Source organism: Chinchilla lanigera, unplaced genomic scaffold, assembly GCF_000276665.1.
Source record: "Chinchilla lanigera isolate Chin_1 unplaced genomic scaffold, ChiLan1.0 scaffold00017, whole genome shotgun sequence".
Taxonomy (NCBI): Eukaryota; Metazoa; Chordata; class Mammalia; order Rodentia; family Chinchillidae; genus Chinchilla; species Chinchilla lanigera.
In genome coordinates this window covers 1,014,652-1,030,834 of record NW_004955418.1, presented here as the reverse complement: position 1 = coordinate 1,030,834, position 16,183 = coordinate 1,014,652, and the positions used below count along the sequence as shown (strand labels likewise).

The following is a 16,183-nucleotide window of genomic DNA, read 5'->3' as shown; positions in this document are numbered from 1 at the left end:
CCTTGCACTCAGGACCTTGTGTTTGTCGGGTTAGTTACTTTTCTTGTTGCTGAGACAAAATAACCAATACCTATAAGTTAAGGGAAAAAAGGTTTATTTAGCTCAAATTTGTAGAGGTTTCAGTTGGTAGTTGGCTTGCTCCCAGGAAGGGTGGTGTGGCAGAGTGGCATCACAGAGCAGGCAGGCAGAAGGCAGCAAGCAACAACTGGCATCCCCTGTCCCTCTTTCTGTCTCTTACACCTTATCCTAGCATTGCACGGTGAATCAGTCCCGGCATTATACAGTTTCAGAGCAGCCACCCCTGAACAGTCCCACCTGTAATCACATGAGGCTTTGAGGGGACATCCAGACACGAGCCATAACAGCCTCCTAGCACTAGGATTACTGTCCTGCCCAACCACGCTAGATCATCACTTGCCTTTTGATGTACAAATTCCTCGAGGAATATTACTCCTTTATAACTACAAAAAAAAAAGCTGGATATGGTGGTGCAGGCTCTTAAAACCAGCACTTCAGGGGGCTGAGGCAGGAGGATTGCAAATTCAAATCTAGCTTTGGGAACTTAGTAACTTAGAACTGTCTCAAAATAAAAAATTTAAAAAGAGCTGTGACTACAGTTTGGTGTGAGGACCCTTGGGTTCAATTCCTGGTACTACAAAAACAAAAACCACATACTACAAGATTACTTAAACATATTAAATGTGGGCAAATACAGAACATATAACATTGCTACTGCTATTACTATAATACATATTAATATGGAAAATGCTGCTATAATATATGAAACAATTTTAGTTAATCATTCTGTTATTTTCTTGTGGTCTTTGTAAGTTCTTTCCTTTATGCAGAGTATGCGTTTTCACCCCACCTCTATCTCCTTCTCAATTCTGTATTCATATTTGAAGACCCAGCAGAAGTGACTTCTGAGAAGCTTACCTCAGGCATACCAGAGGTCAAAGTTTTACTATAAAATTGTCTTTCAGTATGTAGACCTGATTATTACCCCTCCGTACTGAATTCTCCTGAGATGAGTTCGAGACCAGCCTGGGCTACACAGTGAGCTCAAGGCCAGCCTGAACTGCATAGAGACCCTGTCTCAAAAATTTAAAAAAAAATTTTTTGAATTGTCCTGAGCAAGGTCCCTATCTTATTCTTGGTATTCCAAGTACTTTATACATAGTAGGTATTCAAGTTTGCTGACAACATTTAGTGAATACCAAGGTCAGGTGGTATGGTGGAAAAAAATAGTAGAGCTTTCTACCAACATACTGACTGAGTTATGTTCTGTTGCTGGTGCTTTGTAGTATGGGGATAATGTCAAATACCCTGCAAGCCTGTGGAAATTAAAAGAAGTGCTTGGTATTTAGGACTACACTAAAAGTAGTGTTTTTTGCAAATATGCTTGGCAGTTTTATAATACCCAAAATGTGGAGAAAATGCTCATCTATTAATAGAAGAGGAATGTATCAATAGGTAGGAAACCTATATGATGGAGCATTACCCAGCAATAAAAAGGAATAGGTGAAGCAAGACCTCGTGGCACAGGCCTGTCTTCCCAACACTCTGGGGAGGTGATACAGGAGGATGCCAAGCTCTAGCATAGTCTGGGCAGCTAGTAAATTTAGCAAGACCTGTCTCCACATAAATAATGAAAAAGGAAGCTGGGAATGTAGCACAGTGTGAAGGCGTGTGGCACCATGCCTGGCTCTTTTTGGTTTTTTGATACGGGGTCTTGCACTATAATTCAGGCTAGCCTCAAACTCACCATCTAGCCCAAGCTGACCTCAAATTCTGGGCAGTCCGCAGCCTCCCAAGGGCTGGGATTACAGATGTGCGCCCGTACGCCCGGCCCAATATCTGTAGACCAGGACTGAGCCCCACATTCTGCTTTCACACTCGTTTAGTCTCCACCAGGGCCAGAAGGTGAGCACCATGATGATGCGTGTTTGACAGAGAGTCAGTCTGAGAAATCAGGCGGTTCTGCCCAGCTGTACACTTAGTAGATAGCAAGAGTTAGATTCAAACTCATGTTTTTTTCTACACTGGCTTAGCGGAGCTAAAGAGTAATGTGCCTGTGTACTCCGCTCCCACAAGTTCTGACTAACATCCACTGGTTTCAAAACAGAATACTAAGAGTTTGGAGTTCTAATTCTACCATAAGCCCCACTTTAGTAGCCTACATTTTCTTCTCTTTCATATTTTTCATTCTGCCAAACTCAACTAACTTCAAAATAGTGTCACCTTAATATGTTTCAAATGTATGGAGTGTGTGTGTTGTGGTGTGTTGTGGGGCATTGAACCCAGGGCCTTTCCCACTGAGCTCATTTCTGACCACCTTTTTTTTTGAGACAGAGTTTCACTTAAGTTGCTCAGACTGGGTTTGAACTTGGATCTTTCTGCCTCAGCTTCCCAGAGTGCTAGGATTACAGGTATGCACCATCATGCCCCAGCTCATAGAGTAATTTTGTAGGACTAGAATTGGGAAAACAGTTGTATTAAATGTTACCTTGTAATTGAAGTGTTTGCTGTTATCCTTTGAGGACTTTTCCCACCTCCTGTAGAGATTTGTGCCAATATGAGTGATACATTCCTTTATCAACTTTATTTTTTTGTCGGTACTAGATGTTAAACCCAGTGCCTTCACACTGAGCTATGTCCCTAGTCTTTAATTTTTATTTTGAGACAGTCTCACTAAATTGCCTAAGGTAGACTCAGACTTGTGCTCCTCCTACTTCAGCCTCCCAGAGTGCTGGGTTTACAGGTATGAGCCACAATACTCAGCCTTTTTTAAGGGGTTATGTGAGGTAAAAACTTTGAAGTCTAAATTGATTTTTTTAAGAATTTCAATGATAATAGCATAAGAATAAGTCTCTTAAAATATAGTCCCTTAAAGTGGATTTAGGAGAATTGCAAGCCTGAGCCCAGCCTGGGCAAGTTAGCAAGATCTTGTCTCAAAAGAAAAAAACATTAAAAAGGGTTAGGGACATAGCTCTGTGTGACAGAAGACCTTAGGTTCAATCATCAGTACCACAGAAAAACAAATAGCTTAGTCAGGTGTGGTAGCTGTAATACCAGCACTTTGGAAAGGTGAGATGCAGGATTGCCATGAATAGCAAGACCCTGTCTCAAACGAACAAACAAGCCAAACATACACAAACACCCTAGTGGTAGTGATTTTCTTCGCTTTTCTTTTTTTCTTTTTTCTTTCTTTTTTTTTTTTTTTGGTACCAGGAATCGAACTCAGGACCTTGCGCTTACCAGGCAGACACTTACGCCACTGAGCTATATCCCGGGCCCCCTCTTCACTTTTTTTTGAGACAGGGTGTTGCTATATATCCCGAGCTCAGGCTTGCCTTGAGTTCCCTGTGTAGTCCAGGCTGGTCTCAAAGTCACAGTGATCCTCCTGCCTCATCCTCAAGAATACTGGGATTATAGGTGTGCTTGTGATTTTCTTCAGATTAAAAGTTACTCTTTATACTATCTATATTAGTTTCCTAGGTTGCCATAATACTGTAAATTACCGTGAACTGGTGGTTTAGAACAATAGAAATACACTCTCATTATTTTGAAGGCTAACACTCTAAGTAAGTTAGTGTGTCAGCAAGGTCACACTCCATCTGAATGCTGTAGGAGGCGATCATTCCTTGTTGACTGTTAGCCGATTTGGCTTCCTTGGTTTGTGATCATACCACTTTCAGTAACTGTCTCTACATTCTTACCATCTTCTCTTTGTGTGTCTTGGTTTATAAGAACAGTTGTTGCTGGACTATAATCCTAGCATTAGGAAGGCTGAGGCAGGAGGGTCTTGTTTTGAGGTCAGCCTAGCACATAGTCCCAGGCCAGCTGGACTACAGAGCAAAACTCTGTCTTTAAACTGGGCATGGTGGCACACACCTGTAATCCCAGCACTTGGGATGAGGCAGGAAGATTGCCGTGAGTTCAAGGCCGGGCTGCACTACAAAGTTAGACCCTGTCTCAAACCAAAAAAAAAAGAAAAAACAAGTCATAAGTCCACACAGCTGTCATAAGTCCAAACAGTCATTAAGCAGGTAGGTCATTAAGTGAGAAATACCTGTATTAGACATATTATCAAAATAGTTCAATGAAAATGATTTGTTTTTATTAAGAACACTTTCTGCCCAGTAACCTTTACAGTGAAATACAGCAGCCACCAACAAATTATGGTATCAGCTAAGTACGGGCAATATTGATCCCTCATGTCAAAAAAGGCAGGATGAAAATTATTTAGAAAATCCAGGATATCTTATGGTATAGAAGTGATATAGGAAGTGGTCAATAATCATGAGGACATGGTGTCACACACCTATAATCCCAGCACTGGGGAGGCTGAGGCAGGAAGATTGCTACAAGTTTGAGGCCAGTCTGAACTGCACAGTGAAACTGTTTCAGAAAGACCCCCCCCAACCGAAAAAAAAATCATGGTTACAAGAGAGGTGCAGTCCAGACATGATCTTTAGCAAATGAATAGAGCATCTATGCCTGTTTTTCCTCACATGCCCTTTCCTGGCATCTTAGCAGCTTCCATGACTTCTTCAAGGTCACACTGGTCTCACAGTTGATACTGCTGTGTTTTGAGTGCAGTGCTGGCTCATTAATGAAGGGGTTTCTGCAGGTCACTGCCAGGGACCAGTGAAACTGAAACACTCCCAAGAAGATACCACGAACCATGAACCTGTCTGCGTCTGTAAAAGTCATTGGAAGTGCCAGATATCCTTGACCGTAACACTGACACTGATGGAGCCACTGTTCTGTCCACCTCTGCAGTAAACACCTTCAAGGCCAGAGAGACATCCAAAGTATGCAGTGAAGGTGCTTAGTAGCCAGGAGCATCAGACAAAAATTAAACATGAAACAATCACAGAGTCAAGAATAACAGTGATAATTAATTGTTCAGTTGTTTCCTGAGGTTTGAGAAAGTGTATACATAACCTTTGAGAAAATATGTGCACCAACATAATAGGAGACATTTTTGCATCTCAAAAAGTTTCAAAGGTAACATCCCTTCTAAAGAGTTTGTTAATTAGCCTGGTATAGTGGCGCATGCCTGCAATCCCAGTACTCGGGAGGCTGAGGTAGGAGGATTGTTGTGGGTTCGAGACCAGCCTGGGCTACACAGTGAGCTCAAGGCCAGCCTGAACTGCATAGTAAGATCCTATCTAAAAAGACAAAAAAAAGAGTTTGTTTATATCCGAAAACTTACTTAACTCCAATTGAATCAGTTTGATTATCGCCTGAGGAACTTAGGAAAGCAGATAGCCCTTAGAAGTGAGCCTAAACTGGGTGTGGTGGCTCATGCCTGTAATCCCAGTACTTGGAAGGCTGCGGCAGGAGGATCCTTTCAAGTTCCTGACCAACCTGGGCTACAAAATGAGCTCAAGCCCAGCCGGAACTGCATAGCAAGACTCTCTCAAAAACAAACAAACAAACAAACAACAAGTAGTACACAGCTGTACACACAGAAAAACACAGGTTATGAGTCTGAGTGGTAGGTTGTGAGTCCAAACAATGCACCTTGATTGCAAATCTGAACAGTTGTTATGCAGAAAGGGATTTTTTGAGTCAGGGTCTCACTCCTGCCTCAGGCTCTGATTGCTGGGATTCCAGGCTGCCACCACCATGCCAGATTAAGCAAGTAGGTTAAAACAAAGAATATCTCTAGTTGGGAATAGATGGTATTACAGACATGCCAGGCTGATGACTGAACTTAATAAATTGTTACAATACCCTTGAACTTTTCTTTTTTTAAATAACTGATATTTTAAAACAATCTCAAGCATACAGGAAAAGATGGAAGTACAGTACAGAAAGAATTTTTTAGGTCTTGCTTAGATGGTGAGTTGCCCAGCTGAGTTTGGACTTGGCTTCATCCTGCATCAACCTCCCAGAGTGCTGGGAATACAGTGTGCTTGGTTACTTTTGTTTTGCTGAGACAAAATACTTGGCACCCAAAGTTAAAAGAGGAAAGGTTTATTTTGGCTGTTTGTAGAGGTTTCAGTCCCTAAGGTTTCAAGACAGGGTGGCATGGCAGAGGGGTATCACAGAGGAGAAACAGTTGGTGGCAGGCAGAAGGCAGCAAAAGCAGCAAGCAACAGCAGCAGCCATCTTTCTCTCCCTTATATTCTATCCAGACTGCCCATCCTTAGGGTGAGTAGCACTCACACCCGAGGTGGGGTACCTTTAATCCTAGTGTCACATCATGAATCAACCCCAGCATCACATCCTTAATCCCAGCATCACACATTCTAGATCCTGCCACCTCTGAAAAGCCCTACCTGTGACTGCATGAGGCTCTGGGGGTGGTATCTAGATAAAAGCCACAACACCATTCTTTTTTTTTTTCCCCTTTCTAAATTTTTAAAAATTTTTGGTACCAGGAACTGAACTCAGGGTCTCATGCTTGCCAGGCAGGTGCTGTGCTGCTGAGCTATATCCCTGGCCCCTTTCTTTTTATTTTTTGAGACAGTATCTTGCTAACTTACCCAATTTGACCTCTAATTTTTGATTCTCCTGCCTCAGCCTCACAAATAGCTAAGATTACAGGTTTGTACCACTGTGCCCAGCTAGTTTTTTCTTCTTTTGTTTTTAAAATTTTATTTATTTATTTATTGAGGCAGGGTCTCACTGTGTAGTTTGAGACTGGCCTCAAACTTGATTCTTTTGCCTTAGCATACTGAGTGCTGGGCTTACAGGCATAAACCACCTCCTGACTCAGCCTTCTGAGTTCTGGGATTACAGGCATGCGCCACCACGCCCAGTTTGATACTGCATTATTTTGACTAATGGGATTTCAGCATCCACAAATTTTGATGTAGAGGGAGTGAAACGAACTGCTCCCCCTGTGGACAGTTCTCTAGAGCAGACATGAGTGCTTATGTGGTAGGCAGTGGCCAGGAATGTTGCTAAATATTCTAGAATGCATAGGTAGAGCAGTCCTCAACAACAGGGAATCATCTGTCCCCAGACTGTCAATAATGGTAAGGTTGAGAAAACCTTCAGATAAGGACTTGTTAAAAATCACACACAGTTGGGCATAGCAGCACATGCCTGTAATCTCAGCACCCTGGGAAACTGAAGGAGGAGGATGGCAAGTTCAAGCCCAGCCTGGGCAACTTAGCAAGACCCTTTTCAAAATAAAATTTACAAGGGGGCTGGAATTGTAGCTCAGTGCAAAGATCTTAACTTCAATCCCCAGTACCAAAAAAAAATTACGTATATAATACTGTTAGCATTTCTAAAATTATGAACAAGTATTTCCTAGTATCAGATGTCCAATTCTTTTTTTTTAAATTAGATTTTATTGGTACATTTTAGATACACATAATGATCACGTTAATCCTAGAGAATTTGTACCTGTACATGGTATAGCTTTTTCCCCATTCCCCCTACCCTCCCTTCAACCCCTTCTCCCCTCCCTATTTACAAAGCTTTGTTTCCGTGTTTTCCTTCTTTTTTCATTTTACTTTTCCCTTCTTTCATTTCCCTTTCCCTCTCCCTTGTTCCCTTCCCCACTGGAACATTTTACTCCTATCTCACAATACTTATTATATATTTTGGTCCTTATTTACACTTTGAGTTTCTCATACCTGAGAAACAGTGCAGTATTTACACATGTGTGTCCAATTTATTTCACTTAAGGGTATGGTCTCAAGGTGCATCCATTTTCCTAGAAATATCTCAAACATATCCTTCTTTATGGTGAAGTAGTATATTAAAAAGCCACTCTCGTGTCCAGTACCTTCAGATCTCCCAAGAGAGCAAAGTAGACAAGTTTTAAAAAACTAGATCTGTAACTGGCAATACCATATTTACTTCATTTTGTTGGTCACAGCAAGACACAGAATTAGAAGAGAAGATGCAGACTTTGCTTTTTCTTTGTTTAGCACTGAGCTGAACCTAGGCCTGGTGTGAGCTAAGTAATGCTCTGCCACTGAGCTACATCCCTACCCGCTCTTTTTCTGTGGCAGAGACTTGCTACGTTGCTTAGGCTGGCATTGAACTTGAATCCTCCTGCCTCAGCTTCCCCAGTAGCTAGGATTGTGGGTGCCTTGCACAGGGCCAGACTCTACTTGATACAAACAGTGGTATGCTTATAGGGAGAGATGTTGGCAGGCATCTGTGTATTGCATTTTTTCCTTGAATATTTTCAATTTGTGGTTGGTTAAATCCAAAGATAAATTGTAATAAGTATTTTAACATAATTCTTGTATAAGGAACATTCCTGTGCCCAAAATTTAACTTTGTAGTGCAATTTTGTTTTGGTTTGGTTTGGTTTTTTGGTTTTTTCCTGGTACCGGGGATCAAACTCACGACCTTGTGCTTGCCGGGCAGGCACTGTGCCACTGAGCTAAATCCCCAGCCCCCATAGTGCGTTTTTGTTGCTTAGGATTTATTGAAAACAATTCCAATGATTTTTGTTTTTTTAAATGTTTATTTAAATTTGTTTTTCTGAAGTTTTGTTTAACCAGTTAGTAGGGAGAGGAAGTGGTAGTGCATGCCTGTAATCTCAGCACTCTGGGAGACTGGGGAAGGGGATCAACCTTTTGAGCAACTTTGATGATGGAGAGACCTTGTTTCAAAATTTAAAGTTAAAAGATAAATGAGTGCTGGGCTGTAGATCAGTTTGAAGGCCCTGGGCTCAATCCCCAGTACTGCCTTTATTTTTTTATTTTTTATTTTTTGGGGGATACCAGGAATCAAACTCAGGACCTTACGCTTGCCAGGCAGGCACTTAGGCCACTGAGCTATATCCCCAGCCCCTCCCAGTGTTGCCTTAAAAAAAAAAAAAGAGGGAAGAGGAATGGAGGGAAAGGAAAGGCTAAAAGCTGAAAATGTACAGTCATTTACTGGCCCTTTTTGTTTTGAAAAGTACAGTCATTTACTGGCCCTTGTCTTTGCTATCAGTTACTTGCTGCCTTCCTTTGTTTAGCCTACTGCTAAAAGGCTAGGGAAAAGGTACTAAAAAGTAAAAGATAAAATTGAGTCACAGTAAGAAGATTTCATAACTACCAGCCTCATTCCTACGGATACTTTTCATGGATGACAGGTTGATTTTCCCCAGACAGGGTCTTACTATGTAGTTCAGGCTAGCCTTGCATTTACTATGTAGCTCAGGCTGGCTTTAGATATGTGATCCTTCTGCCTGCATCCTGAGCGCTGAGGTTACAGCTGAGGTTATAGGTGTGTGCTGCCACGCCCTGTTACTTCCTAGTGTGTGTGTGTGTGTGTGTGTGTGGTGGGATTGGGAGTTAAAACCAGGTGTGCTCTACCACTGAATAACCTCCCAGTCCTTTTTATTTGAGACCAGCCTCACTAAATTTTCCAAACTTGGGATTCTTCTGTCTCAGCTTCCTGATTGATTAAGATAAAAGGTATAGTCCACCTCACCTAGCTAAGTCTTTTTTTTTTTTTTTGGACAGGGTTTTGCATTGTAGTTCAGGCTGGCCTTGAACTGTCTGTCTGTGTAGTCTAGGCTGGCCTCTAACTTGGTAAGTCACAGGTCTTGGTCTTGATAGGCTGGTAGGCTGTGCTTTTGTGGGGAGGGACTTGATTCATAACATTTTCATACTTGTTTCCCGCAGAACTGCTTCTCTGCTTAAGGCCTCCTATGTATGACTATCAAAAATGCTGTAGAAGCTTCAAGTAGCACCAGTGTAATGATTTATGAGTTAAACATTCCCTGAAGGTTAGTTGGTCAGATGTACCTTTTTTTTTGGTCTTTTTTGAGACAGGGTCTCACTTTGTAGCCCAGGCTGGCTTCAAACTTGCAGTGATCCTTCCTTCCTCAGCCTCCCAGAGATGTGCCATATTAAAACAGCTTACTATGTAGAAATGGTAAATGTATGAGGAGCTAGATTTGTTTACTCTCATTTAAACTTTATATGGTGTAAGCTGGATATGGTGGTGCAGGTGTGTAGTCCAGCTCTTAGGAGGCTGAGGCAGGAGGATCACTGAGTTCGAGACCAGCCTAGGCTACATAGTTCAAGGCCAGTCTGAACTACATAGCAAGACCCTGTCTCAAGAAACAAAACCAAAATTACATGATGTAGATGTGTACTGATGTGTGGTATTTCCTTTTTTGTTTGTTTTTGGTTTTCTTTTTTCTGTCTTTTTGAGACAGGGTTTCGCTATGCAGTTCAGGCTGGCCTTGAACTCACTTTGTAGTCCAGGCTGGCCTGGAATTTGCAGCGGTCCTCCTACCTCAGCCTCCCAAGTGCTATCCTCCTCCCTCATCCTCCTGAGTGCAGTGTGCTGGGTGATGTGCACCACCATGGCTGGCCAACTGCATGGGGCTTTGGGCAGGGGGTACTGGAAATCGAACTGAGGACCTTGTGCCTACCAGGCAGGCGCTGCACTGCTGAGCTGTATCCCTGTGGATTTTTTTGACACAGGGTCTCACTAAGTAGTTCAAGCTGGCCTTGAACTCACTATGCAGCCCAGGCTAGTCTCGAATTTGCAACAGTCCTCTTGCCTCAGCCTCCTGGAATTACAGTTATGTGCCACCACGCCTGGCCAGTATTCTGAAATACATACTTTTTTGTGATCTGTACTCAAATATGTTATCCATTGCACCACTGGTCCATGCCCAAATACATATTTTTTGGTATAAATACTCTTCTACTATTTTTGAGAAATGTGCACATCATCTTTTTTATTGAATAAAAATTGCCTGGTGGTTTTTTGAAAACCTGCTTTTACAAGAGTAGTACATTGTTCTTAATACCATGAAGTATGATGGAAAGTCTTATTATTTTCTGTACTAGGGATTGAAACCAGGGCAGGGCACTGAACTACATCTCCAGTAACACCCTACACACATGCACTTTTGAGACAAGGTCTCTCTAGTTTCCCAGGCTGTGCTTGAACTTACGACCCTCCTACTTTAGCCGCTCAGAATGCTGGGATTAGAGGTGTGTACCACCATGCCAGCTTATAAAATTTTTGTGGAGTTGAGTGTAGTGTGGGGTACCACCTGTAATCCTAGCACTCGGGAGGCTGAGGCAGGAGGATTGCTGTAAAATGGAGGCCAGCCTAGGCTGTATGGTGAGTTCAAGGCTAACCTGAATTGGTACAGGTAATATTTGCTAGCGCCAAATATTTCCCTGATCTTAACTATGTACAAGCGTAGGAGATACTTGATTAGGTACCCTGTCAGATACATTCATTGTGGACAAAGGGCTCCTATCTCAAGTGCACATAAAATGTAACTTTGAAAAAAAATTTTTTTTCGAGTGTGCCTATTTACACTTATTAATAGTGTCTAGTTGTGCTTTTTTTGCTTTTTGGAGATAAGGTCTCTCATGTAGTTCAGGTTGGTCTTGACTGTACTGTGATATGTAACTGGTCTCAAACTCATGGTAATCCAGCTTCAGCCTTCCAAGTGGTAGAATTACAGGTAGTGTCTACTTTTGGAGGCTGGACTGCTCCAGGGAGGTTTGTCGATCTTTGTCAGGTGGTGATTTGAATAGTTGTCCTGTAAAGCATATACTCTTACGTTTGAAACTTGGTTGTGGCTTTTCCTTTTTTTCTTCTTCCTCCTTCCCTTCCTCTTTCCCTCCCTTTCTCTCTCTGTCTTCCTCCTTTCCTCTTAAATTTGGCATGTAGCCCAGAGCCTTCAGCTTGTGCTTACCGTGTGCAAGATCCTGGTTTCAGTTACCAGTACAGGGTGTATATGTGTGTGTGGGGGGGGTGTTGAATTGTTTGTTTGCCCTTTGATGTATCACATGAGACAGATTTTATTTTATTTTTTATTTTTTATTTTTTGACTTTTTGAGACAGGGTCTCGCTATGCAGTTTAGACTAACCTTGAGCTCACTTTGTAGCCCAAGTTGACCTCAAACTCCCAACGATCCTCCTGCCTCAGCTTCCCCAGTGCTGGGATTACAGGCATGTGTCACCATGCCTGGCAGCCAGATTTTATAGATGTGTAACCAGTCTTCTAACATAGTTAAATTTAACAGCTTACTTAATTGTTGATCTGCTCATCTTAGAGAGCTTGTCAGTGTGCAGGAAGACTGATGCAACCATGGTGAAGTTCATCATTTTGAACTCTCTTAGTTTGGGAGACTTTGCGAAGCAAAAACGTGACTATGCTTTATTTCTAAGTTAATAGTTTTTGTATATCTTAAAACATTGCAGTACTAAAATATTCATATGCTACTTACTAAAAATAATTCACACAGACTCTTTGGGGGAGCATAGTTTAATAATGTGTAGAGTATAATGAAAAATAGATGTGATTTTTACCTCTTTTTAAGGTTTCGATTATCCTGCCACTTCAACACAAAAATACACCATGATACTATTCATCACTGAGCTGCCCTCCTGTGCCCTGCCCTGCACCTCCCCCCCCATTTCAGGTTTCAAATTTGGTGATTAGTGTCATAGAGAAGGGTGGGGCGGTAATCTGACAAATACATAAATTTTTTCAGACCCTTCTTTGCTATGTAGTTAGTTAGCTAAGGTAAGGTTCAGCTGATAGAAGAGACCCTGGTTAACCAAATCCCAGGAAGGAAACTTTCCTAGCCATTGCAGTGTTTTCCTTGGAGCTTAGTGAGTAGTGAAGTCTTTTGGCATAGATGTTCCACCATCTGTCTGTTTGCACATGAACTCTTCCCATCTGCCTGGCTGTGTGCCACACTCATTTTGGACAGAGTAGTAGAGAACAGAGACCACTGCGTCAGTAACTGACAATAGAGAGAGTTCTGTACCCTGACGAGTCAGACCTGCCCTGTGCATTTAGTCAGCCCAGCTCTTTGGTGCCCTATGTGCTCCCTTGATTTGTTCACCTGCTTACTACAGAAACAGCCTTACTAGGGTATTTAAGGTTTCCCTATCCTATCTTAGTCATTCACTCAATGATCTTTTGCTTTGGCCCTGGTTACCAAAATTCTAAACTTATAGTTTGTTAGGAATATGACCTTAAGACTGCAGTATCAGAGGGTGAACTCTTTGCTTTTTTATGTACCTTCATTGAATCTAAGATGCCATAAATGAAAAGATGTGTCATTATTATACTAAGAAAGGAAGCATATTGCCTATTAAGTTAACATGCCGCTGATTGGTATATGCAGTCTGATTTCAGGCATGTTAAAAATGCATATTCTAATTAATGAAATATGGTATTAAAATATTAAATACCTTTGTTTCGGTAATTAACATTATGTGATTGGACTTCGCAGTTGAGAAATACTAAGCAGTTCTCATGGACTGTGTGCTGAGCGGAAAGCTGGTTAGCCCCTTATTTGCTTCTGGCTCAAGAGACATGAAGTGAGCACACGGGTAAATGTGAGTCGTGGTGATTGTAAAAGCAACTTGTAATTTTCTGTAGTATTTAGTAAGGACAAATGGAAATGAGGTGAGTGGCACAATGTTTAAGGGAAGCCTGGAGCTGCGTGAAAGAGAAGAGAATGGGGAGAGTGCTCAACGTGGCATGTTCCTAGAGTCAGGCTGCTGGAAATTTTAAAAAACAGTAAATTAAGAAAAAGTTCATTGGGGTTTTGTTTGTTTGTTTGTTAGGTTGACTTGGTTTTTTTTGAGACTGGGTCTTGCTATGTAGCCCAGGCTGGTCTCAAACTCACAGCGATGCTCCTGCCTCAGCCTCCGAGTGCTGGGTTTATAAGCATGCCCCACTACACCTGGCAAGTAAAAGTTTTATGAAACAATGACGTACTGTTCAGACTTGAAAAAAAAAAAAGGAAGTCCTGTTATTTGTAGCAGCAGATGTCTCTGGAGTACATTATTAAGCAAGGGAAGCCAGGCACAGAAACAAATAGCCATATGATCTCACTTTGGTATGATACCTAAAAGTCAAACTCAGTAGCATAGAGTAGTGCTCATGGGGGTTGTGGGTGCAGGGCTTTGAAAGAGCTCTTGTGCAACATAATTAGGTATAGTTAATAAAATGTACTGCATTCCTGAGAATTGCTAGGAGAGTGTATTTTAAGTGTTCCTTCATTTTTACAATGTTAAATCATTGGGTGTGGTGGCACATGCTTATAATCTCAGCACTTGGAAGGGTGAAGCAAGAGGATCACAACTACAGGGCCAGACTCCTCCCACCCCAAAAATGAGCTGGGCGTGGTGGCACATGTCTGCAGTCCCAGCCTCAGGAGGCTGAGGCAGGAAGATCTCTGAGTTTGAGGCCAGCTTGGGCTACATAGTGAGTTCAAGTCCAGCCTGAACTGCGTAGCGAGACCCTGTCTCTCTCACACACATACAAAAAGGTAATGAATACGTTAGTTAAATGTGAATAAGGTATAGGAACATGGTTGTGGGTGGCCCACACCTGCAATCCTAGCACTCTAGGAGGCTGAGGCAGGAGGTTCACAAGTTCGAGCCCAGCCTGGTGACTTAGCTTGACCATGCCTCAAAAAACATTGTTTAAGGCTGGGGATTTAGCTCAGTGGCACAGCGCCTGCCTGGCAAGCGCAAGGTCATGAGTTTGATTCCCAGTACCAAAAAAAGAACAAAACAAGCAAACTAAAAAAGACAAAAAAAAAAACAAAAAACATTTTTTATAAGGAGATGCTGAAGATACAAGTGCAGTGTGAGGTTCAATCTCCACTACTGGCTCCCCCGGCCAAAAAAAAAAAAAAAGTCTAGAAAAAGGGTTTTTGGTTTTCTGTCACATCTGTCACTGGCCCATCTTCCACCAAGCCCTAGGAAACATTGTTGATCCTCACTAATGAATAAAAAACATAGTCAGGTGCAGTGGCATTTCCCTGTAGTCCCAGCTGCTTGGGAAGCTAAGATAGAGGGGTGCTTTGAGCCTAGTAGTTTGAGAATGAAGGACACAAAAATCCGTAAATAATAAACAGAATACTGCCTTTATGATGCCAGAACATTTTCATCTAAATGGTTGCTGCTGAAGTGCTCAAAAAGAGAAATTCCCTGTTCTCTAATTTTTTGTTTGTTTTGTTTTGCTTTATTTTGGTTTTGGGTACCGGGAATCGAACTCAGGACCTCACGCTTGCCAGGCAGGCACTGCACCACTGAGGTAAATCCCTGGCCCCTTTGTTCTCTAGTATTATCTAGTCTTACTCCTAAACATCTTTTCAGGTTCAATAATTAAATCTGTTTGTTTCTTTTTGAAATAGAATCTCACTGTGTAGTTGAGGCTAGCCTTGAATTTACTTAGGGCAGTCCTCCTTCCTATCTTAACCTCCCAAGTGCTAGGATTCCAGGTATCTGCAACCACACTCAATTTTATTAAATCTTGCTGGGTGTGGTGGCACACACTTACAATCCTAGCCCTCAGGAGGCTGAGGCAGGAGCATTGCCACAAGCTCGAGGCCAGGCTGAACTACATGGCGAGACTGTCTCAGCCCCCCACCAAAGAAAAAGAAGTTGCTTGGAAAAATAAAGAGACCCATGAGGAATAAAAAGTTAATCAACAATGTGATATATGAACATTTATCTTTGTAATTAGTAATGATTGATATTGCTGTGCTTCAGATTTTTTTTTTTTTCTTTAGATTTTTTGAGACAGAGTCTCACTGTGTAGCCCAGGCTGATCTCAGACTCACAGTGATCCCCCCAAGTGCTGGGATGACAGGCTTGTGCCACCATCCCTGGTTTGATGTGCTTTAAAACTACAACTCTGCTTGTTATAAAGATAGGTGTTGTTACTTGTCTTGTTGCTGAGACAAAATACCCAACACCCACAAGTTATGGGAGAAAAGGTTTATTTAGCTCACAGTTTGTAGAGATTTCAGTGTCCATAATAAGCTGGCTCCAAGGCAGGGTGTTTATGGTGTGCAGAAGGTAGCAAAGCAGGCAAGCAAGGGATGACCACAGCTCTTTCTATCACTTACATCTTATCCAGGCTACTTAGGACAGGGAGCACTCACACCTTTAGTCCTAGGGCCCTTGAGCTTAGCACTGCACCGTGAATCCAGTCCCAGCATCACACACTGTAGATCCAGCCACCTGTGGAAAAACTCTCACCTGTGACTGCATGAGTGGATGTCTAGTCACAGCCGTAACAGTAGATAAAAATGATCTGGGAGGCCAAGGGTGTAGCTCAGCAGTAGAGTGCCTGCCTGCCAAGCAGGAACTCTGGGTTCAGTCCCTACCACTGAAAGGAGAAAAGATTTAAGGCTTATCTTAATTTTAATTTCTTTCATATTCATTTTGTGCAGTATTGGGGATTATTAAACTATAT

At 42.1% G+C, this 16,183-nt stretch overlaps 1 protein-coding gene across 3 annotated transcripts in view; it reads left to right on the top strand.

The window, feature by feature from the left end:
• Positions 1-16,183, top strand: part of Ube2d2 (ubiquitin-conjugating enzyme E2D 2) — a 53,421-nt gene that overhangs the window by 12,710 nt on the left and 24,528 nt on the right. Inside the window, exons 1-2 of one of the 3 annotated variants that reach the window (XM_013512968.1) lie at positions 13,289-13,305; positions 14,980-15,016. The exons of 1 other annotated variant lie outside the window; for it this stretch is intronic. In XM_013512968.1, the coding sequence (XP_013368422.1) occupies positions 13,304-13,305; positions 14,980-15,016 (39 nt within the window). In that variant the 5' untranslated portion in view covers positions 13,289-13,303. Of the gene's footprint in view, positions 1-13,288; positions 13,306-14,979; positions 15,017-16,183 lie in introns of those variants that run through there. One more of the 3 variants, XM_013512969.1, reaches the window with a different exon arrangement.